Source organism: Lissotriton vulgaris, chromosome 3_1 (genome assembly GCF_964263255.1).
Source record: "Lissotriton vulgaris chromosome 3_1, aLisVul1.2, whole genome shotgun sequence".
Taxonomy (NCBI): domain Eukaryota; kingdom Metazoa; phylum Chordata; class Amphibia; order Caudata; family Salamandridae; genus Lissotriton; species Lissotriton vulgaris.
The window spans coordinates 1,615,977,049-1,616,005,003 of NC_141689.1; the positions used below are offsets into that span (position 1 = coordinate 1,615,977,049).

Below are 27,955 nucleotides of genomic sequence, written 5' to 3' on the forward strand. Positions count from 1 at the left end.
CATCTGTCCTTTTATCAGTAGCAGACCTCTCTTCTCAGGTGGCTTTTTGTGCATAATTATGGATATGCCACATAATCCATCATCTGGTGCATAATTTGCATAGTTCACAAAACAAATTCTAGCTCAAACAGATCAAAAGCTACAAACAATATGACAACACATGTTGCTGCACAGTACAAGGCCTTCCCAATAGTTGACTGGTCACCATTTTAATGACTATTGCTGTATGTGAGTGCTAAAGTGTTACTATTGAGGTGGAACCTTTGCCTAGACAATGTTAATATTTGTAAAAGCAAAAGAAAAATAATGTACTGCATTACACTGCATAATATGCCTTTTCTTTACACATAATTTAGTCAACCCTGTTGCATGATTTGGTCCTCCTCTGCAGCATAATTCCAGTGGTCATACCTATAACACCTCTATCCCTCATGCATCAACGTGGCCACATTTACGGGGTTGTATGACATTACAACGCATGCTAATACATCGCGGTTTTTACAACGCAAGTCGTTACAACGACTTGCGTTGGAGGGCGCTGGACTTAGGAGTAGTATAATTTACTGTTCCAACTCCAGTCTACATACAGTAGGGAAGGTGTTGGATAGTAAATTATACTATACCTTGTCCTAGAGCGCCATCCAGCGCAAGTCGTTGTAACGACTTGCGTTCTAAAAACCACAATGTAATGGCATCGCGATGTAACGACCGCGTTGTAAACGACGCTTCCCCTTCTGCTTTTTGTCTATGATATTGGAGCACCTCGTATTGGCAGCACCCTATAAACCCTATTCAGCAACCTGCTACTACATTGCCCTAGGACTTTCCAAGGCACATGAAGTTAAGTAACCTGTGTTTGATAAAGGCTGCTGCATGTTGTTTGAGAGAGATAATTCTCACAAATCTAATTGACACTCACTGATAAATAATTCTACATGAAGTTCAATGACTTTTTTATGTCTTCTATTAATTTGGTTGTATGTTAAATTAGACAATATGACTTCAGCTTAACACATGGTCACTTTTTTTTTTATTTACCCATTTTATGTATTTCTGGAATCTTGTTTCCTTCACCAGAGACTTAAAATATATTCAGTGTTCACTGCAACAAAAACGTTTCCTTATTGTACTTGAAATATTTTGCCCTACACCACTCATTTCATAACATTTAATTAAACATCTATTAGTCACTCATTTTTTATGATCATGACCACTCATGTGTTCAGCACTTGAGTGTTGTTGAACTACCATTGTAATAAAGATTTTCTTCCTTCCTACATACCAGTTTTCCCTCGTTCTTCCTTTCCCTCATTTCCTATTAGGTATTTCTATCTTCTTTATTGTAGTTCAAAGTCCACCATGTGGAAAGTGTTTTTCTTTATTTTTGTTGTCTTTAGCTTAGGCTAAAAAACCAAATGCAGCAGCATAGGCCCAATTTTTCATTAAGACGTTTTGGTGAAATTGATTGAAGCCTCCGCATCTGTCATTGGAGTATTTATTTCTCGCTCTTTACCCAATGACCAATCTTCAACAGCTTCCAGATCATGAAGGTTCAGCTGGCTGATATGATGACTGACTTCCAAGAAATGATTACCTAAAAATAATTGTGTATTTCTTATTGAAGTGGATGTTACTGTTATATTTTCCATCAGGTGTTTTATTATTCACATTGTTTTGCCAGCATATACGTTTGCCTGCAGGCACTTTATCAAAAATACTTACACACACATTTTCTAAAAGTGCCCACGTGGAATTATCTCCTCAATAAATCATAGAGACTTGATTGGACCCCAGTCCGGGGCACGATGGATGAGCATGGATACATTTAAGAAAGGGAACATTCTACAAACCTCTCAAGCAGGATTTGATTTTCAAGCAGGCTTTGACACTGTAAGGCCAAAAAGGATGCTCGCAGCCCCACCATGCATATTCTGTGTAGTTAATTCAGCCCCATTCAGTTCAGCCTATTGTTTGCTCTTGAGAGGTATTTCACACCTATCCAAATGCTACTTACTGGCTGGCAGAAGTGGGCGAGCTCATGCAAGTTCAACCTCCCTGAATTTCAGGCAGAGAAAATTTATTTTTCTAAGAGTTATTCCCCTTCATATTTATTAGAAATCCGACTTCACCACTGCATTAGATTTTTAATAACTGTTAAAAATAGTTTTTTCATTACTTTCTAGCTAGTCCTATTCCCCAGATGGAGTATTAGGATTTTGTATATGTACTCTAGTTTTCTACATAGGACAGCGAGGCCTGCCAAAGTGAAGACCAGCTTTTAGTGCTAGTCATTGTAAAGACATGTTGACATTAAAGTTCTTCATGTCCTACTTTTAAATACCATGCACTTTGCCTTGTGGGCTCCAAGGCCTATATAGGAGTGACTTATTGATATGTAAAAGGGAAGTTTTGGCCTGTCAAACTGGTTTATTTTGGCAGGTTGGATTGCAGTGTTTATACTGCCAAAATTAAGGTATGATGGTAGGCCTGCAGCCATGTTTTACACTGCCTCTGTAGTGAATGCCATAATAGGTGCTGCAGTCCAGTAATGACATTTAATGTCCTGGCCTTAAGTTAAATATATCAACTTGGAATATTCCAGTCTTACCATGTTATAAGAAAGAGCTGGGGCATTTTAGCATTGGTTAGCGGTGTTAAAGTGCACAGAGTTCTAACGCCAGGAAAAATATAGGGTCCACCAAAAGGCAAAAAATACATGGTGACTATGCAGAAAAGGCAGATTTCCTACAGTAACCCAAAGTAGATTTTGCTACAGAGAAGTGCTGTTCCATTAAAAGTAAAAGACACACAAATGATGGATGAAATGCGGAACAATTCAAACGTTCTCCCCCAGTCATTCTTTTGCTCACCATGCCACCCCAGTTTAGATCCAGCCATCTGCAAATCAGTCTTGACCCTGCTCCTCATAGGAACAGTCCAGCCTGAACTGCCAAGCCAGGTCCACCCTGGACCAGAAAGATGCATATTGGGACCGGTTTCGGGGTATCAACCTCATCATCCAGGCTAGCTTGAATCCAGTGGCACAGTGAGCTCACGTCTGGGCATACCCGACACACTTGGGGCAATTTAGCAAAAGACACACAAATGATGGACAGAATGCAGAACAATTCAATCATTCACCCCCAGTCAAAAGATCTGGGTTAAAACTTTTGTTCTTTTGCTCACCATGCCACCCCAGTTTAGACCTAGCCATAGGCAAATCAGTCTTGACACTGCTCCTCATTGGGAACATTCCATGCCACTGGAATCAAGCTAGCCTGGCTGATGAGGGGTGATTCCCCGAAACCAGTCCCAGGATGCGTGTTTCCAGTCCATGGAGGACCTGGCCTGGCAGTTCAGGCTGGACTGTTCCCATGGGGAGCAGGGTCAAGACTGATTTGCTTATTGCTGGGTTTAACTGGAATGGCATGGGTAGCAAAATAATGATGAATTTTAGCCCAGATCTTTGTAAATGTTTGACATTGTTCAGAATTCTGTCCACCAATTGTACTTTTTGCATTAGTCAAACCCAGTAGGACCGGTATACGCAGACGTGGGTCCTGTGCTCTCCATGCCACTGAAATCAAGCTAGCCTGACTGATGAGGGGTGATACCCCAAATCTGATTCTAGGATGCTTGTTTCCAGCCTAGGGAGGACCTGGCCTTGCAGTTGGGGAGGGACTGTTCGGCATGGGGAGCAGGGTCAAGACTGATTTGCATATGGCTGCGTTTAAACTGGAATAGCATGTGGAGCAAAATAACGATGGATTTAGGCCCAGATCTTTGTACTGCGGTGAATGTTTGGCATTGTTCAGCATTCTGTCCATTATTTGTTCTTTTTGCAAGTATCGCACCAGAGGTGAGAGATAGAGGCCTTGTGCCTCTCAATTGAAAGAAGTGCACAGTACTTGTTCATGTAAAGGACTGATGATTGTATAAACCTTCACATCACCTCTTCCACCTACAAACACCACTCTGTCATCACTTTGTGATGCCTCAGTAGAGGCAACTATATAGTCAGCCAGAACCCTGACAGGATAGTGGTAGACATGTCATGCCCTCTGGAGAATCTCACCCATCTTCTATTGTGTTCCTTTTCTAACTTTTCCTGGTCTGCCCCCTTTAGCTTAGCAAAGGTACCATGGGTCCTGGTGCAAGCAAAGAAAATGGCCCATTTGACTGCTATTATGAAAACACTGCAATTATCAGGGTTTAACGGGCCACTCAGGGCCCTGGTGCCACTGCACCTGCTACACCAATATTAGCTAAGCCCCTGTCTGTGCCCAGTCTACGATATTATGCTGTAGAGGGAGGGCCGGTGTAGCTGTGCTCTATATTTTTGGCTCCTGGGTGGCGGCATAGAGCTGTCAGTCTTTGGGGGACTGGAATTGCATAAGCGAAAGAACACGGGCAGCCGTGCGGGATGATGTCAGTGCATCAGCTGCTCCTTGACAAAGAGGAGACATTACAGTCCGGCAGCAGCGCCGGGGAGAGAGTGAGACAGGGGGAGAAGCACTGACAGAGAGACAAGTGTAACAATAAACAAGAGAGGAGGGGAATTAAGGGTGCAACGCCCCAGAGGGAGAAAGCGCGGACGGCACTCTGCCAGAGCGCGAATAGCAGCTCTCCTCCCCCTTCGCACCCCCGGGCTGGGAGACGAGACAGGAACTGACAGAAGAAGACCGAGAGAGAAGAAGAAAGAGTTGTTCGCTCGCGCGACTCACTGGAACAGCGCGAGGGACCCGGCCGCCATGGACAGCGACGAGGAGACGCTGGAGGAGACGGTGGAAGGTACCAGAGCCTCTGTGGGAGAAGGGGCGCGCGCCCAGGGCTCTCGTGCAACAGCTGCGGCCGCACTGACAGCTCCATAGAGGGCAGGGGGGTCTGCTGCTGCCCTGCGCGCGTGCGTGCGTGCGTGCGTGCTGTAGGCCAGGCTGACGATAAGCTGCGTGTGTCCTTCTCTTCAGGGCTCGCGTCATTTCCCTAATCTTCTGCAGCCTTGCCCCTGTCAGGCGACCCACCCTGACCCTGCCTCTCGTACCCTGTTGCTTCCCGTGCCCTGCCGCGCTGCTGTCTTGCTCATGCAAGGAACCTACCATAAAGGGAACTGTGTTATGCCATGTCTGGCCCCGCAGCTGCCCTGCCAGGTCCATGTATGGCATTGGTGATGTGTGTGCACTGTCCGTGCCGTGCCCCTGATTTCCTGCTCCTGTCAGGCTGCTTCTCTGCCCTCAGCTGTCCCTCCTTCGCTGTAATTAACACTCCCGCTGTGCTGCAGAAATGCAATTACAGTGCAATGCCACACTCCTATGCTGCCACCGTGCCAGTCTCCGAGCAGTACCAGTACAGCCACAAGTCTGCCATGGGGAGGGGGCAGAGTAACCAGTCTGCCTCCCAGACAGGCCTGGCGTCGCTTCACTGTTAGTTTTTTTTTTTTTACATTTTCTTTTGTCACAATTGGCAGCTTTGCAGCTATAAAGTCATGCCAAGTGCAACGCGCCGTGCCCGCGGCGCATGCAGTCTCACGGCGCGGGAGAGCTTTCTGTCCTGTCAGGGAAAATACCACAACACTTCTGACAGACACTCGTAACTTTCTGACAGGCACACTTAATAATGTGACACATACACGTAACTCTCACATTTCCTCGTAGGTGCGTCTTAATTTTTTTTGTGACTGTTTCCCTTCCAAATATTTTTTTTCACGTTATTATTGACAAAAACCCATAGATTTACTGGTTGGCTTTAGAGCTCCCAGCGAGAGTTTATAGGTATTTCTGGAAGTGTTGCGGATTGTCCAACAGCAGGGATCAGGAAATAACAGGTAGTCGTAGTGGGCACGAGCATCAATTAATCAATCAATCAATCAGAATTTGTAAAGCGGCTGCTTCACCCCTGAGGGTCTCGAGCTCTGCGTCCTTCTCAGCACGTGGCAAGACATGCTCAGTATCATGGAGAAACGAAAGGAAATGCCTTTAGAACAGAAAAGGGCGAAGAGGGTCAGAACCACGGCCGCTAACAACTTGTCTTTTGCCTTTCTATGTGATCTTGGCACTGTAGCGTAAAAACGCTTCTTCAGTATGCACTTTACATTTATTTTGATGGACTGATCCCGAAGCCTATTTTAGAGCTGAACAAGACTGCCCACCGGACAAGGGTAACTTGAGATCTATGGAGTAGCCCTCACTTCCGGTGCTCTCAGACTGAGACTATATTACCCTTTTCGGAGGCAGGTTCTTCATAGAAAATTTATTTTAAAGGGTAGCCACTTTAGTATTCCAAGACACATATGGCTGGGCATGTGCATAAATAAGACAGCAGGGATGGGGTTCTTTGAGGGAATTCCACCTGTTCTGGACCTTGCTTCTTCACAGATTCAGGTACCACTGTAAAGTGCCAGGTCGCATCCTTGGCAGTGAACCATTACATTACATACTAAATTCAAGAGTATATTTTCAGGATTATTTCCCCATTTTTTTGTTGGACCACGAGTATGTAAAGATTTGATGGCCGGTGTCCTCGTCATGCACAAAGCCAACATTTGCTATGTGCTAATGGCCTTACTCCCATTCAGGTTTGCAGTGCACTGTGCGCCCATATCCAAGCAGTATATAAATAACTGCTTATTTTAAAGCTGACACTATATTACTGAAATATCCCGTTCCAGAGGGCACAGGCCCAGGAATGCCTGTGAGTGTGAGCAGGAGCTCCAGAACCTTAACTAGCATGGTTTAGCTCCATTCTGGGTTCACGAGGTGGTAGCACAGGTACAAGGCAAGGTCCAATGCCATCCCTTTTACATTTTAGTTTGTTTATTTCATCTAGTTTCCTGCTGAAGAGAACACGATAGCAGACTCCCTGTCTGTCTGCTCTTTGCTTCCTGTTGTCTCTGTCTAAGGTAGCTGATTTAATTCAACATGTGCTCGTAAGTGGCTCTGCTGGAGTGCAGTGTACTGTAAGTAACCCCTGTATATATTCCTCTAGAAGCATGGAGTAATGTGGCGAGCTTCACTAAACGTGCAGGAGCAAACCACTATAAAGAATAGTAGTAGGGGAGCACATATCCTTCTTTTGTTATCTCTGTTCATCCCCTACACTGTATGATGCACAGTTCGCCTCAGGAACAACCTGTCTGGACAAATTGTCTTCCAATTTATGTCTTTAATGAAACAAGCATCTGTCCAAGCTGCTTTATGTAAACACCAGGCATACATCCTGAAATTTGCAATTTGATCCTGATCAAAAATAGTATGCACCCCTCTATCCTGTTTTGCTGAACATGTACTTCTTACTATGAATTTCACCACTAATTTGCCTAAGCGACTAGAAGCAAGCCAGTTTTACAGTCTACCCCATATATGTGGATTAGTATAAACATACAGCATCTAGTATTGTGAGGTATGTTTCTATAACACAGCCTGTCAAATTGAATGTATATTTTAACTGTAAATTGAATTTACTCCAAGTGCTACTTAAGTTGTAGGAGTGTGCACAGGGAACTCAGTAAAGGCAGGTTTGAAGTTTTTTTTTCTGAAGGGAGGGAGTTCATCTCCGTTATGATGTGCTTATGAAGCCAGTGATCCTAGGTTTGCATAGTCTTGAAATCCTTTTGAATGTAGTTTATTTGGTCTGTTGTTTTGACATTAGAACTGCATTTTAAAAAGTCAGTAGTTAAAGACATTCTAGTGACAACTATATGCACACATATCCAGTGCTTAATTTGAGCAGGTGTTTGCCAGGGCCCTGTTTTAGGATGTATTTGAAAGAAACAAGACTTTTTTGAGCGGGTTGCAGTCACAATTGTACTAATTGAGCTGTGGCCAGGTAGTAGTGTATGTTGCATCAAAGTATGGCTGTTGCTAAGCAACATTAATAATGAGAGACAAACAAATTTTAATTTCAAGAATTTTACATCTACCACAATAAGGGAGCAGTGGTATCAGTGACCCCAAGGCTTTGACTAGGCCATGCCATATCCCCAAGCAGGGTGAGACACTGGCATCCCCACAATTAGGCAATTTGAGCCAAGGCCAGACCAGCATTATACTTTCTGCATGCTAAACTATTCAATCATGTGGGAACAGCTGACATTAGGAGGATAGGGGCACATTTAGATTTAGAACACCAGTAAAAAACAAATAGAAGCTCTCAAGTTGACCCATGGTAGGCAAGTATCCTATCAATTTTTTCTTTATTTCATGGAGTGCTTCTGTGCTTGTATTTGTAGTTTATTTGTGAATTAAAAATATTGGAATACAAAAACAGAATGTAAAATAAAACAAGCCTTGGCAATACCAATAGGTCTGGCTTTCAGGGCATGTTGTATTGTAACGTGAAGCATTCGAGTAAATAGTACGGGAATATATATCTATTGTTTGGAAGAAATAACTATAGAATATAATTGGTATCGGTGAAAAGGACAGGTGAGAGTCCACGTAAGTTAATGACTGCCCTCCTTCCATCTGTGCCGCTGCCAGACAAAAACAATATAAATTAGTTATTTATCTATGACACTTTCATAGCATTCCAATGTGCTGTGGGGGCCCCTGAAAGTTAAAGCTTAGGTAGCCAGATAAACATAATGATCCAGCTGCGGGGAAGGCAAGCACTCTTTTTTGGAAGCGCACAACTTCTGCCCAATCAAAACATGAGCACCTTGCTCCCATCACGTGTGAGGAGCGAAAGCCCCTCTCTAGGGATGTTCACATAATTGTCTGGCAACAGCTGCGCTGTTTACTCACTCCATACATGGAGCAGTGCAAATCAAATCTCTCTGCATGTATGTGGAACAGTATATATGTGAAGCTAGGCACATTTTATAAAATGGGTGTTGGGATTTGTATAGCGCTACACAAATCCAGCTTTGCATCAATGGAGAGCTGTACCTAGCAATAGGGCCGACAGGAGAACTATGTGATAAAAGGACAGAACAAAAGGGCGATACCAGTGATTGCAGTGGTCAGCACCAGCAGCCGGTGCTCCAGTGGCGACCTTCTAAGAACATTTTCGGCTGGGTTGGCCCCTGACCCTTATGATTGTCACAAATTAAGCACTGCAAAAGGAAAGAACATTGAGGGTGACTTGTGTTGATGAACTAAAAGGCAACACCCAATATTAGACTAATATCGGCTCTTTTTTTTTGCTATTAATGAGAGCAGCAGTTTTTACAACAAAGTGCTTTTTTCGAATGTTTCATTTGTCTGGAGATCAAATTGTGAGTTCGGAAGAACATTCGATAAAGAAAAGAATGTTCCTTGAAAGTCAATCTGTACTGTTCTCTCAATGCTGCCTTAATTTGTTTCACGAACACTAGCTCATTGGACATCTTGGAACACTCCCTATTTACTTAAAGGTATTTTCATATAGTTAGGTAAAATTCAATTGAGAGGGTCTCATTACAAAAAGATATCACATGTGTACATTTTCTTCCTAATTTTTTTTTACACAGTGCTCACACCCTGGAGGTTTTGAGCGGCTTTCTTTTACATAAAAAAAATATCTTCTTTTAAATGTATTGATTATTATTTTCAAATGTTATATTTTATTAAACCAGTCAAACAACAACGTTTATTCTGTGGACAAAGCTCTAGGCTCTTAATTCAATTGTAGAGGGTGTGCTGCTTTGTAGGTTTGTGTAGAATCTGTCTCTCCAGAACTAAGACAATTTGACGTTCATTGTCTCCTATTTGGGTCAAGCTGTTTCACAGTCACATTTCTATGCAACTCAGACAGACAAGTACATGCGCATTTATTTGTGGCCAAAATGTCTTCCTCAGTTAAAACAAAATCCAAGATGTGTTTCCGCAAAGGCAGAATGCACCAGTGTCAGACCCTCCAGCTCACAGGGCGTCACCGTGTGCCACACGATATCGACTTCCTTCACATGTCATCCGCTGAGGGGCAAATATCACACGGTGTGCACATAATTAGCTGGATACCCCTGCAGAGAGCAGGTTTCTAACTAATTGTTTTGAGGTTCTGCACAGCGGATGGCCATTACGAGGTGTAAAACCTCCTCAGAACATTGGCGGCAGCCGCTTTGTTTTCGGTGTTGGCAGGTCAGAAAATGTGTATGTGTGTGGGGGGGGGGGGGGGGGGGGGGTGGAGGGGGCTGGCGGTTGCTTGGAGGCAGTACACTTAAAAGTGCATCGAGCTGTGCTCAGCACTAAACCCTGGCTCTCCTCACACATGAAAACGTTAAAAAAAATTGGCAGGTTTGCAGTACACGGAACAATAGTTAAAGTTGAAGTGAAAACGAGTGGGCACATTTATCAACACTTTGCACTGCCACAAAGGGACTCAAAGACTTGATATGGTAATTACTTTCTAGTGAGAAACTTTTTTGCGCATGAAAAGTATCCTTTTTTGTAGCACAACTATTGCTCTATACAACTTTGTGTTACTTTGTATCCAAGGGGTGTTCCATGGGTGTTGCTTATGCATTCCAGTGACATCACCCACTATTTTTGGTGCAAAGCCTTGCCTACTAATTGTTAGACCTGGTTTTGCATTAAAACATAATTCTTCCTTGAGGCAGATTCAAAGAAGGAGAAAACTCCTTACTTTCGCACATTGCATGTGGGCTGCCCCTATAGCACACATCCAATTGGTGAAAAGCTTTAAAAATGATTAGGCATAGGATTTTCCACTGAAAGGATGCCCTTCCAGTGCAAAACGTATGCAAGAGAGCATGCACACGCATGTGTAGTGTGTTGTAAAGGTGTGTGAGTGGAGATAGGCAGCCTCAAGAGGAAGAGAGCAGGAAAGGCCCTTGTTCAGTAAATATGTCTCTGTGCTGCTCTCTCCCTGTAGGACTGCTCCTCCAAGCTAACATGGTCGGTGCCTTGAGCTATTTTTTTGTAGACCTGCCCCGAGGTTTCTGTTTGTGGTTCGCACAGTTGGCTGCAGGAGATTGCAGTCACATGACGCTATTCATGGACTGAGATTCGCGTGCTCAGTTTTCAACCACCTGTCCCTTCTTAAGAATGTGTGAAGGAAGGAATGCACACAGGACACATTGAAACGAGCACTGTGGCAAGCTATGTGCTAATGTGCCATGACATGGAACATGAAACTGGAGGGTTAGTGTTCTTAAACCTCATTATACTGTGGGTCTTTGGCAATAACGTTTTTTTTTGTATAATATAAACTGGGGATTTCGCCTGCTGAGGCTGAAATATGTATTGTTTAAGCTTTTCATTTATGCCACGAGAGTTAACAGTGGACAAATATTCAGTGAATATGCCCAGTCTTTGGGGATGAGGAGGGGCAGTTAGGGTTGGAAAGGAAGACCTTTGGAGGCGGTAAGGCCTATTCATGAGGCCATTTGCGTCGCTCTCCTGCACCACACAAAGTGGGGCAAAAGTAGTGTAAAGATTAAGACAGATTTTTGAACCCACGCTAAGTCGCTTTGCGTGGCTCTGAGTGGCTCTAAAAATCAGGAGTAACACAATGCAGCTAAAAACCGCTGCGTTACTCTGCCCTGGGAAGGCATTTCATAGGCGTTGCATGGGTGTTCCCACACAACTCCAATGGTTTTTTACATCTTCCCAAGTTTCCAAGCACTTGTAAAACTGGGAATGTGCCAAAATCTTACACCTTCCCAGGGTAGGCGTAAGAAGGAAAATATCTCTATTTCTCCTAGTTTCCTCCCCTTTCTATGTGTGCTGCATGCAGCACACATAGGAAGAGGAATGTGCCTCCCAGGATTGTTTTTGTGCAGAAAGGTGCCCCTTTCTGCACAAAATCAATCCTGCATGCAACGGAGGCACGCTTACACCTTTGTGCAGGGGTGCCTGCATTCATGCACAGCAGCCAAAAAGGGCGCTAGTGCAGGGGAAAGGACAGAAATTTGCCATATTGCCTTAAAAAAAGGTGCATTCCTCCCCTTCCTTTGTCACACAACGCAGCAAAGCGAGTTGACATGCTGCCCTGCGTGACTTCCCCATTAATACGCCCCTCTGTCCTTTGATATGCTACACCCCAAACAGTTCTTTTACAAGAGGATGTAGCCCCATACAGGGGTACTATGATGTCAAGGAAATAGTCCCTACATGCCATTTGAGGGCTCACTGTTTTTGCAACAATTCTTTATTTTTTAATTCTAGACATGCAAAGAGTAAAACAGTCTTCCTTTTGAGCAGGCCCATCATGAAAGCTTCAGTTCATGGACTCATGTCGGATTACATTAAAAAAGTATAACCACATGCGTAAACACCACAGTACATAATTGGGGCATGCTTCAAAACATTAGCGTTGAGCAAGCCACAATATAGGTGGGTGAGCATTGATTCTCACTGGCTGGGAAATCAACAGCATCTCCCGGCATCATTCATAGGGAGTGTTGCGTTTGTGGGAGAGTTCTTATCGAACAGCAACAAGGCCCTAGGGGTGTGAGTAGGGTGAAGAAAGGGCATTGCCAGTGAATTAAGTATATTTTAAGAGGGGAGAAAGGACTAGAAAAACAAAATGGAAGCCCAGGGTACCTACTGTATCTTAGTAAGAATGGGAGCAGGCACAAGCGTAGGCAGGGGGTAAGGTGTGGATGCAGTTATTCGGAAGTAGTGGCAGTCGCTATTCAAGTGTGGGATTTATTTAGAAAGTGTAGGTGGTGTCACATGTAAGCTGGTGGCCAAAGAAGTAACATTGTCCGTGATGTGGAGCGCCACTGGTGTTTGTTGCAATTTCTCTCGGGATGGGGTCCTACGGACTGTCTTCCAAATTGGGGATTCTGTTTGATACACAATTTGAAATAAAAAATAAGTGAATGTATACAGATTTTTTACACCATGACACAAGAAAGCGCTGTTTAATATTATGCTTTCCATTTATGACAGTGTGGCCACATGGCAAGATTTCGAACTCTGCAATGAGCGTTGATACAATCAAAATATGCTGTCTGAGAGAACTTAGGTGTTGAGTCACAAGAAAGAAATAATATTAAACAGCACTAAAATTTGCCCTGAGGTTGTGAAAGAAAGAAATTCAGCGAAACACGAGTTGGCCAGTTAGAAAAAACTTTATTCTTATGCCAATTTTTAAAAAAAATCTGTATAAATTCACTTATTCCTAATGTAATATTGTTTATCCAACAGAATCATATTTTGTAATAAAATTATGCTTTTAATTTTTTTTTAACATTTTATGAAATGGCCCTTAAACACCCCTCAAAAAGTAATCCCTTTTGGGTTATTATAGTGGAAAGAATAATATATCGTAATCACTGTCAGCACACTTGTAGGTGTCCATGCATTTGTATGTTGTGATCAGGGATTTTTCAGTAACCGCCCTATATTGTGTTTTCTCCGGCTCCCTATAGGGAGAAAAAGTGCAGACGCAAGTGTGCAGTGCCCTGTGTCTGAAGCTGGGCAAAGGTAGATGGGAGAAAGGTGTGGTAAGGTTCACTATAGGAAGCCAATATGTATGCTGAGGATTTGGGAGTGAAAGTCAGGCACACTAAAGTGAGGGTGGAGTATCGTGGCCAGTTAGGTGATTTCCCTATATGTCATTAAAACATGTCCAGTTGATCGTAGAGTTTATAAACTAACTACGTGTTCCCGGCTGCAATGTGTGTCATTTCTGTGTGCCATTCAGACATTGTGGGCATCAGAAGGGGGGTCTCCAGTGGTGTAGTAAAGGCCAGTGCACTAGGACATGTAACGGGTTATAGCACCAGCAATTGGAGTTGGGTATCATGTGTGCTCGTTGCGGTTAATAGGGGTCCAGTACCAGGTGTGTAATATTTTAATTATAGGAATTTCATTTGAGCCTTTCTGATGCGTTTATCGTGGGTTTCCAGTAATAATGACCAGTCTTCTTCATCGCAAGCTCTATTAAGCTTAGTCTCCCAGAAAGTCTAGGGTCTGTTTGGAAAAAACAACAGTCAATAATAACATTGTATAATGCTGACACTACACCCCCACACATGCCCCCCCGAGCCTGACATACAGTAAAATATGTGAAACTGTCAGGGTCATTGGTCGCCCCTTATGCCTGCTGTGAAGGCTGTGAGACAGTTGGCAATGTTGCCCCTGGGAGTACCCCTACAGGGCGAATTAAGCGCTCAGTGCATTAAAAGGTTTGCATGTGTCTCTGGCTTGAAGTTGGTATAAGTGAATATTCCCAACATTCCCAGTGTATCCCAGTATTCCCTGTACGCATGCCTGCATTATTCCAGAGGGATGCTCAGAGGTGTATGAGTGGAGCTGCACCAGTTCTCTCATGTGCTTGCCTCCAGTTGGCAAGGTTAGCACAGGGAGCTGAGTGTCATGACCCGAGACATATGTACATGAAGCTGAAAAGGGCCATGACCTCTGTTTATACTGGTTTCTTCCAATAGCACCGGACGCGGAGGCGGCACCGCGTGAGGCAGATAATGAATCACTTGTGACGGAATGTGAGCTAAGTGCTAGGTGTGCATGTGAGGCATATGTAGGCCATTGGCCCTGGCATGTATACGTGAGTGCATTGCCTAATTCTGGGGTAAGTTCTACCATATACAAAGGCCTAATGTTGTTATCAATGCGGGCTTTGATATAATGTTGTTTCAAGAGGAGGAGCATGCCGAGGATATAATTGTGGTACAAAAGGGGGTGGTGATATAATTGTAGCAGCAATAAACAACAGGAGTAAACCCATAGACCAGGTTGAGATCTGGGTAAAGAAGTGTAGAAAAATAACAATGTCTCAACCGGTATTATTGACAGAGCTAATTAGTAAGTATGTACACGACATTACAACAAAAGAGAATTAGGAAGACTCGTAGTTTGATTGAATGTGTTCAAGGTATCATATATTTTGAAAGAGAAAATACAACAATGGTCGTATAAACGATTGGGAACAGTTGTATTAGCACTGTAAGCAATTATTGAAGGGGCAACCCAAAGACTTTGTGCACGCAAGTGCTCGTGACACCCAAAGGTGAACGGCACAGGAGACTAGTGAAAAAAACAGTGAGAGCGCAATGTGAAAAGGTGACTGAAATGTACAAGGATTTATGGTTCAGAAAAGGTTATTTACATAGATTAATCATATTTTTTAGATATTTCATGAAAGAACCTTAGATGAGGATATTATTGTAACAGGGAGCAGTCATCAGCTTCACCACCTGGTTTCCATGGAGAACTTATGGTGAGTCCAGCAAACTATATTGTATAAGCAAACCCCATGTTGAGATTGCTTCCTAAGTATTTAAGACCCTTGGTTACCCATAGTATAGTTATTGGCCGTGTCAGGCTCTGGTGGTGACCTGTGACATATGCAGTGCTTCACGCTTCCTCTAGTCAATTTTGTAACCATATGGGGCAAAGAAGGTTTCTAATATCGACACTGAGGCATGGAGTGGTGCCTCAGGGTCCCTAACTGTCAGTAGCATGTCATCAGAGTATAGGATGGACTTCATCTGACCATATGTTGTGTTGGTCCCCGATCTCTTGCACCATCTGTGTGTTGTTTGCATCTTTATGGCAGTGAACAAGGTCTCGAGAGCCAGAAGGAAGAGCAGTGGAGAGAGTGGGCATTACTGTCTAGTCCCTCAATGAATGTTAAACAGTTTTTAGAGAAAGCAGTAACATCAGAATATAACCATTTGACTTTATTAATGAAATCATGACCCAGCGCTGATCTCTCGCTAGTCTGTAAGAGGTGGCCCCATTCATCTCGTGAAACCTCTTTCTAAGAGTCGAGCGAGATTACATGTGTTTTCACTGGACTGTCACGTGTCGGCCAAAGGAGATATACCCTGCTGCATAGGTGATTATGAGTGAAGACTGGTAAAAACTGTGCCAGTGAAGTGTGTACGAGAGAAGGGATCCCCTTGCACAGTCTAATGGCCAATAAGGTAGCAAATATTTTAATATGGTTATTAAATAGAGAGATGCTACTGAGGTCTAGGTAGTCCTTATCCTCTCTTGGTATCAAGGTCATTGTTGTGTTTGAGATGTGTCCCAGGCCACCAGTTGTCTTGGTATCTTGGCAACTTCATGCAGCACTGATACTAGTTGTTGCTTGACAGTCTAATGGAATTCACGGGGAAATCCCTCTGTTCCCAAGGATTTGCAAGTTGGGAGGGCTGCTGTGGCCTGAGTAATTTCCTCTTTGGTTATTTCTCTTCCAAATAGGTTTCACCCTTCCAAGTAGATTGTGTGAGGAGCCATGGGTAACCAAGGAATTCTTCTTCACTTAGTGTTATGACATTTTGGTCCAAATGGTATAATGGCTTATAGAAGATTGTGAAGGCCTCTGAAATAGCCATCAAATGGTTCAACAGAGAGCCCTTATGGCCTTATATAGCAGCGGTCACCAACCGCAGTTCCCTTTGATGTATTTGGTGTGCTAATAATCTGCCCACTTCTCTTGTAGTGGTGTCCTTTGAGCTTCACCAGTTACCACTCGATTTCGGAGATAAAGGGGAGGTTCCTTTTTAAGGTGGTAGCATACATTTAGAGATGGGTGTGGTGTCTTCCACATTAAAAGAGAAAACAGGTAAGTCTGATAAGTCTTAAGTCAGGTTTATTCATTTCATCTACTAACTGCTCTTTCAGTAACTGAACCCTTTAGAACCCTCTCACATAGCACAGTTCCACATGGAACCTCAGGTGATGTCACACATCTTCCCTCTTTACTGCAAAGGAAACTTAACAAAGCATAAAAATTACAAGTATGGTAGATAATAAATAATAAACATGAAGAAAATTACAAATCTGATGAAAGAATTTAACTAACATAGTCTTTCGTATATGAGGGTTGCCTACGCACCCTGTGGCTCCTCTCTCTAATGCTGGCAGGTAAAGAGGGTGACCCTGTTTGAGAAGAAACAATATCATTTGAAGGGGAATAATTGCCAGAACAGCCCTCCTTCATGAACACTGGATAAGAATTAATCCTAACAACAACAACTCTGCTTTTATTCCAAATTCTACCATCTTCAGTCTTCACTGCATTCTTGAACATTTTTATAACTTTTCTTACTTTGGTATATTTTGACCATGGTTGACAAACAACAGGTGCTTTGATTTTTACAAAATCACCCAGAGTCACCTCATTAGTTTGTGCACATTTCTTTTCATCAAAGTACATTTTCCTTGTTCTCTGTTAATCCAGCTCTTTACACCTCCATTCACCAATTTCATTGTTTTTCAACCCTTTGTTCAATATCATCCAACCTGAACACAACTTTGAGTTATTCAAAGGAAAGGCTGCCAACTCTAAGGGAGTATTCCCAGTAGTCGGGTGAGGAGACATACAATAGGCAGTAATTCTGTTGTGCAAGACAGATTTCCAATTGAGATTACTTACCCTAGCTAATTGAATGCTTTCTTTGAGAGTTTTATTCACTCTCTCCACAGCCCCATTGGTTCAGGAGCAGACCTTCTCAAAACTGTGGGCCATTATCTGAAAGAATGAAATTAGGATAGCTATCTCTCGAAGATTTCTTCGAAGAATTTTATCACACTTACAGAATAAATATCTCTTACAGAGCTTACCTCTATCCATCTTGAATAAAGATCCAAGATGACAATCAAATAAGGGGTATCACTCACACCATGTAACGGACCAACAATGTCAATAGCAGTTTCAACCCAGGGATGAATGGGAAGCTGTCTGCAGACCATGGGCATTGGCTTGTTTCTCAACAAAAGTTTATCAATCGAACAACAATCAAATCAATCTCTGACCATCCTTTCAACTTCTTTATCCAACCCCAGCCACCAAAATTGCATCCTCAGACACTCCTTGGTTTTCACTATGCCTAGATGACAAACATGAGCAAGCTTGAGAAGTTTACTCCGTACAGATAATAGTGGAACAAGTTTCGTACCACGAACAAGCATACTGTCCATCACCAATAACTTCTCGCTTATCAATTTCATTGACATCTACCAAACTAGATAAGCAATCTGCAGAATTGTTGTTCACACCTGGAATATAATCAACTTCAAACTCATACTCTTGTAGTGAAATGATCCATTTCCTAATTCTCTACAAAATCGAATCAAGTCCTTTTTTTTTAGAAAAAACATCCTTTAACAGTTTATGGTCTGAGAGTACTTTTATTTTTGTGCCCCAAATCAAATTCATAAACTTTCTTAAAGCCCAAAAGATGGCCAAAGGCTCTTTCTCATTTACAAAGTAATTTAGTTCAGAGCCCTTCAGACATCTCGAAGCACACGCAATAAGTCGTTCAACTCCACAACTCTTCTAAAGCAACACCGTACCGATGACCTTGGCACTGGCATCAGTCAAAATATGACTTTCATCTCGTGGTACAAAGGCCTGTAAGCAAGGTGTCTTCTCGAAATCTCCCTTGAAAGAAACAAATTCACTTGCATACTCTGTACTCCAATCAAAAACCACATTCTTACCAGTCAAACACCTAAGACTTTGTGTCTTGTCAGCATAACCTTGAATGAATTTGCAATGATATTCGGCCATGCCTAAGAAGGACACTAACTCCTCCTTGCTACAAGGTTTATTCAATCTCACAGTGGTGTCAACTAACTCTTTTTTAGGAAATATACCTTGCCCCGTGATGCGATGTCCTAGATAATTGACCTCCTCTACACAAAACTTGCATTTTTCCAACTTAATTGTTAAACCAGCTTTCCTCAGTCTTTCTAATACAGCACAAAGCCTAGAAAAATGTTCAGCCTTAGTGCTACCCTAAATTAACAAATCTTCTTGATAACATTTTACTCCAGATACTCCTTTAAGCACATTTGTCATAATCTGCTAAAACACAGACGCTGCTGATACAAGCCCATATGGCATCCTTAGAAATGTAAATGTTCCCATGGGCGTCACAAGCGCTGTCAGGTCTTGCGATACTTTATCCAACTCCACCTGATGGTAGGCGGATGCTTAATCTAGAGTGGTGAAGTACTTAGCGCCAGCTAAAGTGCTAATAATCATCTTGTCACTGTTAGGTAGAGGAAATCTATCTACAACCACTTCCTTATTAAGAGAGCGCAAATCAATGCAAAGACTAATCTCGCCTCTAGCCTTCTTCGCGATAACAATCATAGCCAACCAATCAGTTGCCTCAACAGACTCAGTGACTCCTATATCAACCAAACGTTCAATCTCCTTCTACACACTGGCTTGCTCATTCAACTGTATTCTCCTTACTTTGGCAACAATAGGAATGGTACCTTCCTTAAGTTTTATGTGATGTTTGTACCCCTTCAGACATCCCAACCTATCTTGGAACACATCAGAAAACTGTTCACCTTGAACAGCTAATGGATCGTCAACTACTTGTACTTGAACTTGTGGATCAGCATTAGGATAAAGGAGAACACCAAGAAGACGTTGATGCCACCCTAAGGGGGCATTTCCTCTCCTAGCAACATATACCTTTCCAGCAACCATTCTTCCACTCAATTCAATACATGCCATGAAATAGCCCAGCAAATTTATCTGCAAACCTCCATAACCAACAGTGGAAACGTCAGCTTTTAAAAGTATAACACTGTTCCTGAAATGAACATCAAAAGTGTCTTTGCTAGTCATGTTGAGATGTGAACATGAATCAAACTTCATCATAAGTTTGATTCCTCCAACCAAGACCACATGAGATGGATGTTTTGCTTTGCCATCATCTACTTGATACATAAATTCTTTAACTTGAGGTTGTTCTGTTCTTTTAACTTTGCTCTTACAACATTTTGCAAAGTGACCTTTCCTCCCGCAGGCATTGCAAGGGACTCTATGACCTAACCTACCACATCTAAAACAGATAGACCTGTTATCTTGCATACTGGTGCCAACTGCAACACTAAAGGTTTGCCATTTCCTACATCAACAGATGTCTTATTTTTAACTTGACAAACCACCTCCTCAACATCACTAGACAATGCATTTGCCTTGCTTTTTGCACTACTTAATTCATCAACACATTTCATCATATGTTCAAGCCGTTTAGCAATCACCAAAACCTCATCCAAGGGGGGTTCATCTTTCAACCATAACTCCTCTCTAATTTTATCATGCGCAAACTTTAAAACAAATTGATCTCTGATACTTTCCTCTATAGCTCCTCCATATTTACAGGTGGCAGCTAATTACCTTAACCCTGTTACAAACTCTTCAACAGACTCATCATTCTTCTGTTCACGTAAGCCAAAATGATATCTCTCCATTATAGTGCTGACACGTGGGAGATAATGTTGATCCAACTGTAAAATGCATAACTCATACTCATTTAAAGTTCTCTGGTCAGCTGCACTTAGTTCAGGTAAGTTTTCAAGTACTTCCTGTCCTTCTGCTCCAAGGCAGTGAAGTAACAAAGAATGTTTACGTTCTGCACTTAAGTTTGTTCCACACACTCTCGCATAGTTCACAAAGATCTTCTCCCATTTTTGCCACTTAATGGCGGCTCACCAGGACTGTTCAAGAAAAATGGTGGTTGTGTTACTTTCTGCATTACAAATAATATGAACAACAAGTGCTATTTTTCTAAAACCCTTGCAAGGAGAAGTAAGACACATTAAAGTTAATAGCAGGAAGCAAAGTCACTTCTGTATTCCAAAAATAATAAGTTGTCAGCAAATACCAGAGTCTTGAAGTAAGTTTTGGAGTAAGCCCAATAGAAGTATAAACTTACTGTACTTGTGAGCAACAGAGTGTGCCAATGACCTATTTCATTTGAACAGCACACAGAGCAAAATTGTACTTGTATTGAAGTGGAGTGCCAATCACCAATTTAAAACTTACTGTAGTTGTGGGCAACAGAGTGCGCTAATCACTGAGTAAAAATTCAAATCAGCACACAACAAAAATTGCACTTTTTGACGAAGAGGTGTGCCAATCACCGATGAAAAATACACCTTAAAACAAAAACACAGAGACCACCGTAGAATGTTTGTCACCATGAAATACGACAGACTCGATTAGCAGAAGCTTCAACAGACATACGTAGAAGTCTTCTGGCTGGTTACATCGTGGAAGCAGTGTTAAACAGGCTCAAACACCCAAACAACCAACATGGCCTCTGTGCGTGTCACAGACGACGTGGTACACGTTTCTGGAAGTGGGCAAGCTTGTTTCAAAGCCACAAACTTCCTAACTAACTAAAATGGCACCTGTGAGTGACTACGCACGTCTGAGGAGCAACACGCTAATGAGGTGGAACGCAAATGTGTTTCAGCGCATGCCCCTCCCCCAGTGACTTTTGGGCCTGTGTGTCCAACGGAGATGAGACGTACTGGAACATTGGAAATGAAATGTGTTTCACCACTTGGCCCTCCCTTAAAACTCCTCACCGGCTGATTTTTATTTTCCAATTTCGCTTGCATGACTCTTCCACTTCTTCAACAGCCGCTGGAGAAGGATGTACATTCCGCTTCTCTTTTGCTTAAGAAGTCAGCCGCCGGAGAAGAATTAATACACTACTTCTCTACTGTACCAAATAGTGGACCACCAGCTCAAGTTTGTGTTGAAGTAAAAGGGTACTTCAAACCCACGCTCGTCGTCAAATGAATGTGGTGCCTTCCACAGCAAAAGAGAAAACAGATAAGTCTGATAAGTCTTAAGTCAGGTTTATTCACCTCATCCACCAACTGCTCTTTCAGTAACTGGACCTTTTAGAGCCCTCTTACATAGCACGGTTCCACAATGGGCTAGCTAGAAATTGTGTGGTGAGCGCTCTAATGGATAGTTCTAGCCCTTCTTATTCAACTTAGTTATGTATTCTAGAAATCGCTGAATCTTTTATAATTTGACCATAACAGCTTGCTTTCCTGACTGCACACAGTAATTGTTCTGCTCAAACTGAACCTGCATTGTAAGTCCTGCGTATATTGATCTGAGACTTTAAGATCTTTTTGTCATTGGGAAATTCGTACCAATTAACCAGCAGAACCATAGTAAGGAGGGGGCCAGATGAAATTCTAGATGCACCAGGGAATGCTCATGTATACCTCCTTCGAAGATTTCACATGCTGTTACTTCCAGGAGGTTCAAGGGTTGTATCAGAAAATAGATGATATGGTAGGACAGATTATGCGTCTATGATGTTATAGTCTAGTCATGTTCAATGGGGTTGAGCACTTTCCAAATTGTCCAGCAGACCGAGAATCACAATAACATTTATCACTATGGCCCTGTCACTGTTGGTGCACCTGTCAGTTGGTCTTGTCTTGCCTAGGCACAGGTTTAGTGATAGATTCCAATCTCCACATTCTGTGGCTCGTGTGGAGTCACATTCCGTAAAGAGTGTGGACAGTTGGGAGAAAAGGCGTATGGTGCGTGGTTTGAGCCTACAGTCAGGGCCGTGCCTAGGGTTTGCAGCTTTTGAAAGACATACCTACAGTCTGCATCTATGCAGTTGCGGAGGACTCATTGAGGGAGAAATTTCCTCATTAGCTTTGATACTCCATGTTCTCAAGAGTTGGGTTTAGAGGCAGTAGTACTCTAAACTCTAGACTCTGCAAATGACAAATGAGCACATCGATCAGAGCAACATTGGAGTGTTTCATGTTGAGGTAATGTGACACCTTTTTAGGTGTTATGAAACGAGTCATACTGTTGAAATTGAGAGAAGTCAACATGCTTGGCATAGGAGGACAAACAATGATCAACAGTATGCGCCCGCCCCTCATGCCTCCTATTTGAAAAGGCTCCCTTGAGCTAACGAGCTGACGAGCTCTGGTTGATGCACCTGCACCCAGCGAGTGGTACGGAGACCTGAGAAGACTTTGGGCAGCATCTCCATCACCCCCCAAAAAAGTGTTGCTCTCCACTGAAGAAGGATAATTATCCTGAAACACGTGTCTAGAGATACACAGCACTGGCTGCACCAACAAGGATGAAAAACTAAAGCCTTACACCGAAATAAGTGTTATCATGCACTGCATGTATTATGATGCATCGGGGCAAACTGAGTGCTGGAGTGTGAGGCAGTGTGCGCCCACACGCCTCCAATGATCAGCAGTATTATTTGAACGGGAACCTCAGTGTCAAGGGAGTTGCAGGTTACAGACTGACAAAGCGCCGTATAGGTGATTTGGGGGGTTATCAGCTAAAGTTCAGAAGAAGGGGCTAATCGCTTACTAAAGTTGTGTGTCTGTGGTTTTAGGTGGCTGTGTTATGGGCTAGCTGATCCCAGCCATGTGAAGGTAATGCAGTGATCTCTCCAACAGGCACAGTTGCAGTCTAGGATCACCTTGGAAACTGCACAGAGCATATGTGGTAGTTTGTCACCTTGAGTTGTTTTGGACATATTAAAGTGGCCCAAAGTAGAGCAGCATTTCATTCATATGTAGCACTCCTCCCAGTGCAGCGGTTGTGGCAGTGCTCATTAAGCACATTGGAAGACTCACCGGGTCCTATGAGTTTATAGCCCGGCGCAGCACAAATTTCCAATGGTGATGTCTTTCACCTGGCCAGATGGATGGGTATTTTGTTCATCTAGGGTCCCCAATTCAGGAGGCAGCAACAGTGCACCTGTAAGCATGAGGCACAAGTTCTGTCAGCCCATGACTTAGGCCGCGGTTAGTCAGCTGCCTTGCTGGGACTCGCTGCTGCAATCGAAGGGAGATGAGCAGGTGCGTAGCTTGGTCAGTAAAATTGGGGAAGGGGGGGGGGGGGAGTGAGCTTCAGATTTCCCAAAAATATAGTCCAAAAATACATTGTGCCCCAAGCAGCATGCTTGAGAAGGTCTTAACAGGTAGTAAAAAGGAAGAGAATTGTAAATTTTTAGGGGTGCTAATATTTTGTAAAATACCCACAATTTTTGAGAACTTTAAAAACAGAGAGAGGGAGAGAGTGTCTATGCGTTTTTTGTCTATGTTTATGTAAAATGTTCTGATGAAATCCGACAGACTCCTTGACAAACCTGACTGAAAGCACCTGTACCCAACTATTAACCAGAAAATATATGTATTAGTGGAGTGTCCCCCAAACAAACACCCCTCCCCCCAGAAACTACGCAAATGGAGGTAAACTTGTCCTCTTCGGCAGGTCTTGATGTCTTTAAGATCGGTCCCATTTCCATGTTCCAGGACTGGCTGGATCACTAAATAATTAAACGCTACGCTGCAGTCTATGCCACTGTGCACTGTTACTGCATCAGTGCGACCTCCCTTCTGGGCTTTCAGGTTGCGGAGACAGGGCAAAGCATTATGGTGGCCGAGGGGGAAGAGGGCAGTCGATATCACGTGGCCATCATTGTCCTGGCCGGCCTGGTCATGCTTTTCCCACAGCTACATCAAGAAGACCAGACATCGTATCACAAAGAAAGGAGAAGTAGCAGGAATGCGGCTGCCTGAGGCCACCGCAGGGGGCCACTCAGGAAGGCGGCCCTGTAGTGTAATCGGGCTTCTCCCCCCTCCCTCCTCCCCCTCCCCCCAAAGGGGGCAGGATCTGGGGAGGAGTCCCCTCCGAGGTCGCGGGCGTCCGCGTCATGTCCAGGGCGCCAGGCAGGGTGAGGTGTACATATGTGCCCCTTGCCATGTTTTCAGCCTCTTTGCTGCGCCGGACACGCTGCGGGTGCCTCAGGAGCTGGACACGCTGTCTCCCACCCTACCGCTTACCCGGTATGTTGGCATAGGGAGAAATGGCAAGAAGTTTGTAATTTTCTATTTTTCGTTGCAGGCGGAGTTACAGGGCGATCTGGAAGCAAATGGGTACAGAAAGGTACCTCTGCGCGGCACATAGGGGTGCCAGAGCCTAACCCCAGGAGCCTCATGGGATGTTCCGGGAATCTGTGTCGGCGCCCCGTTAGTCCTTCGGGCGGTTGTGGGCCTGAGCAACCGGGGGCTTGCCTAGCTACGCTCCGCCCTGAAAGGGGCGTGAGTATAAGGGACCAATGGTCAGGTGATCCGGGGAGGGAATCACCAGAACGTGCAGTAGAAAGGTGGTTCGCCACGGTGCGTCAGGCGAGCAGGTGGCGAGAAGGCTGCCTGCCCTTGGATCGTCGGTAAGGTAACCCACCAGATTACATAATGTGGTATGTAATAAACCTGCAGCAGTTTTTCCCAAGTCTAAAACTTGTGTAGTGTGTAATTATTTGCGGGATGCATGATAAGGGGAGGGGGGAACAGTTGCCATGATGGTACTAAGCTGAAGGCAGGATTTAGGCCCTAAGGTTAGCCAGTCCCCAAAGCTTATGCAACGAGCGGCAGTCTTCCCGCAGCCGGCTCCATTTTAGCCAGTAAAGGGCACTCAATTCATGCAACTGTCTTTAGGAAATGCATTTGCCATAGAATGTGAACAGATTCAAATAAAAAAGTCTACACCATTGAGTTGAGAAGACAAACTGAACATGATGTTGTAGGTGAAGATTCTGATAGGGGACGACGTAAATATCCTCTTTACTACTGAGGTTGATTTATGATCAATTCTTCTGACGAAGGAGCAATATTTTCTGGAGTGCGTTCAGACTAGTTGATTCCTTTATAAGAATAGTATTGTCTTTTAAGGCTCGGAACATGCCAGAGAAAAAATGAATGGAAGTTATAATTTTATTTCCTTGATAGCATTTTTTCTAAAAAAAAAAACGTCGCTACATGGTGCCACATGTTTACATTTACAGTGTGTTTGAAAGCTTGATGCTGTGTTCCATCATTGCAGTTATGCAAACAAGTATTCAAAGGAAAGTTTACCAATCCATTTTTTATTATAGAAGTATGGCAGTCTTAGTTATGCTGAAGGCACTGCTTTGCATCTGGGAGCTGCAAACGCACCGGTCTTTTGTATGCTTGCTGGAAATATCCCTGCGGCACCCTTTTGCTCTGTTTGTACACTATAAGTTGAATAGCCTCCTTATGGCTACGTACCGTTTTCTGTAGGTGTTGCCCAACACACCTGCATTGATATTGTATGGTGTGTTTTAAATGATATATTTTATCTAGGCTTGCTCAACATACTATTTGTATGCACTTCTTCTTTGGTCAGTAGTAGTTATTTAAAAAAAAAAAAAAAAATATATATATATATATATATATATATATATTTATAAATTTATAAGTGCAGTGATCCAAAGTTTTCTTTATGAGACCATAACTGCTGCTGCAAAATTCGTGGACTGCTGGAATCTGGATACCAAGGTTGCCACGCCTTGTCTCCACCGCATGTCTCTTTCTTACACCACCCTGCACTTTCTGTCTCTTTGTCTCATCGGTGCTTTTTTTCCCCTGCTTTCACCTTTAGTCATTATAGTCCTGATCCTTCTTTGTTCCCCATTTCTGTCTTTCTCTCTCTCTCGCTCTGCTGCAAAGTCTCCGGGTGAAAAATCTCCCCTAGTACCAAAGAAGTCTTAGCTGTGCCGTCTGCTAGGCTTCGAAGCGCTGAGCATGAGCACCGGTGCCAACCACCTCCAACAACCCGCTGTAAATTATGCATTTACATCTTCGTCACCAGTTAGTTAGACTTCCAACACTTATATGTTATGACGTGTTCTCGTTTTCTCTTTACATCGTGTCGGCGAAAACAAAGCAGGCAGGTAAAACGCACATTCCTCTCGTTTGTGGGGAGTGAAAAGGTTGCAGAAGAGCATGTTTTTCTAGTTTTACAGAATGTTGCCTGGCATCCTGGCGTCTATGCCTCCTCATACAGATAAGTGCCGGGCCCCTCGAGGCCATGACGGCATTTCAAGAATAACTGGAAGGCTGATGGATAATTTTCCGACTGATGTCTTCCGTGCTGTAGTCATTTCCGAGAATGTGGCTTCCGGGGTGCATGGCATCATTGTTACCATAATGGGTATGACATCAGCTTGGAGTATGTATCACTTGCTTTCTACCAAGATCTTCACTGCTTCACAATGCGTGGTTCTGAGACAGAGAATCAATGCTAGGCACCATCCTGGGGCGTCACCAGGGAGGAGCTAGGGGGCATATTGCCCTCAAGCATCAAATATGGCTCTCCGTTGCCAGGAAAAGGTGAGTCAAAATGTAATTTTGTTTTTGGGTGCCAAAAATCATCTATACACGGGCCCTGCAGAGATCTATCCCCCATTTCCCTGGCTGCCTTTTTTTAAAAAAAAATAAATGCAATGTATATATGTTTAAAAATGTTTAACATACACAAGGCATCATGTGCCCTTTATTACATGAACGTCATGATAAAGAAACAGTCCTAAAATATAATAAACATATATTTATTTTCAGAATGTATTTAATTTCCATACTGTCATGACTATGTTTAGAAAACAATCACAGATGTGCTGAACACGTAGACTACGTGATTTTAAGAACCACACAACAACATTCAAGAACATTGAGCCCCCAAATGCAGATGCCGTTCTTAATCCCTGGGTACTAAAGCTAATTTCTACATTGCCATAGCAAACACCCCTGGCAGGCTGGCACTGCAATTACATACCGAATTTGGCCCTGTTGCTCAAGCTGCACATTGTAGTACGTTCTGTAGTGCTAGGTTTCATGCTACAAAATGCAATTTACAAACTACGTGCGGAGTTTTACAACCCTGCACTCCTTAACCCTTTGTGCTGTGGTAGCTGATAGGGGAAGGTGGTGGGAGGGTGGGGGATTAGGAAATAAAAATAAAATAAAACTTACCTGCTGGTTGCCTCTCAGGGATCAGGAACAGGAAGCACCCAGGCTTCCAGACTCCCCTGACCAATCACAACGCTGCTGATAACTGCTTGTGATAGGTCTGAGCGCCGTGGTTCAGTTCTCAAAGAGGGAAGGGGAGCCTGGCCATGTTCTCCACCCAGGCTGCATTACAGCCTGGGTGGAGAACATGCAAAGTGCGCATGATTATTTGTCCAGCACGAGACGGCCAGCCAAAGAGTCATGTGCACTTTAGATGCAACAGCAGCCCCTCCCCTCCCTAATCTGGCGGCAACTGGAATACAAAAAAATAAAATGATAACTTCCGTTATTACCATTTTATTGTTTTCCGTTGCACTGCTTTAAAGCAGTGGGGCGACGCTCCACTGCCTTAGCAGAGGAGCGGCCACTGCTTTAGGAAATGGGGGGCCGCTCGGCCCCCACGC

The 27,955-nt window shown here is 43.4% G+C and overlaps 1 protein-coding gene across 1 annotated transcript in view; it reads left to right on the plus strand.

Annotated features, from left to right (window-relative positions):
* The first annotated feature begins 4,480 nt into the window (after window positions 1–4,480).
* The window catches only part of SETD7 (SET domain containing 7, histone lysine methyltransferase), a 172,631-nt gene continuing 149,156 nt past the window's right edge, over window positions 4,481–27,955 (plus strand). The window contains exon 1 of the mRNA XM_086962101.1: window positions 4,481–4,791. Coding sequence (XP_086818227.1) covers window positions 4,752–4,791 — 40 coding nt within the window. The 5' untranslated portion in view covers window positions 4,481–4,751. The remainder of the gene's footprint in view (window positions 4,792–27,955) is intronic.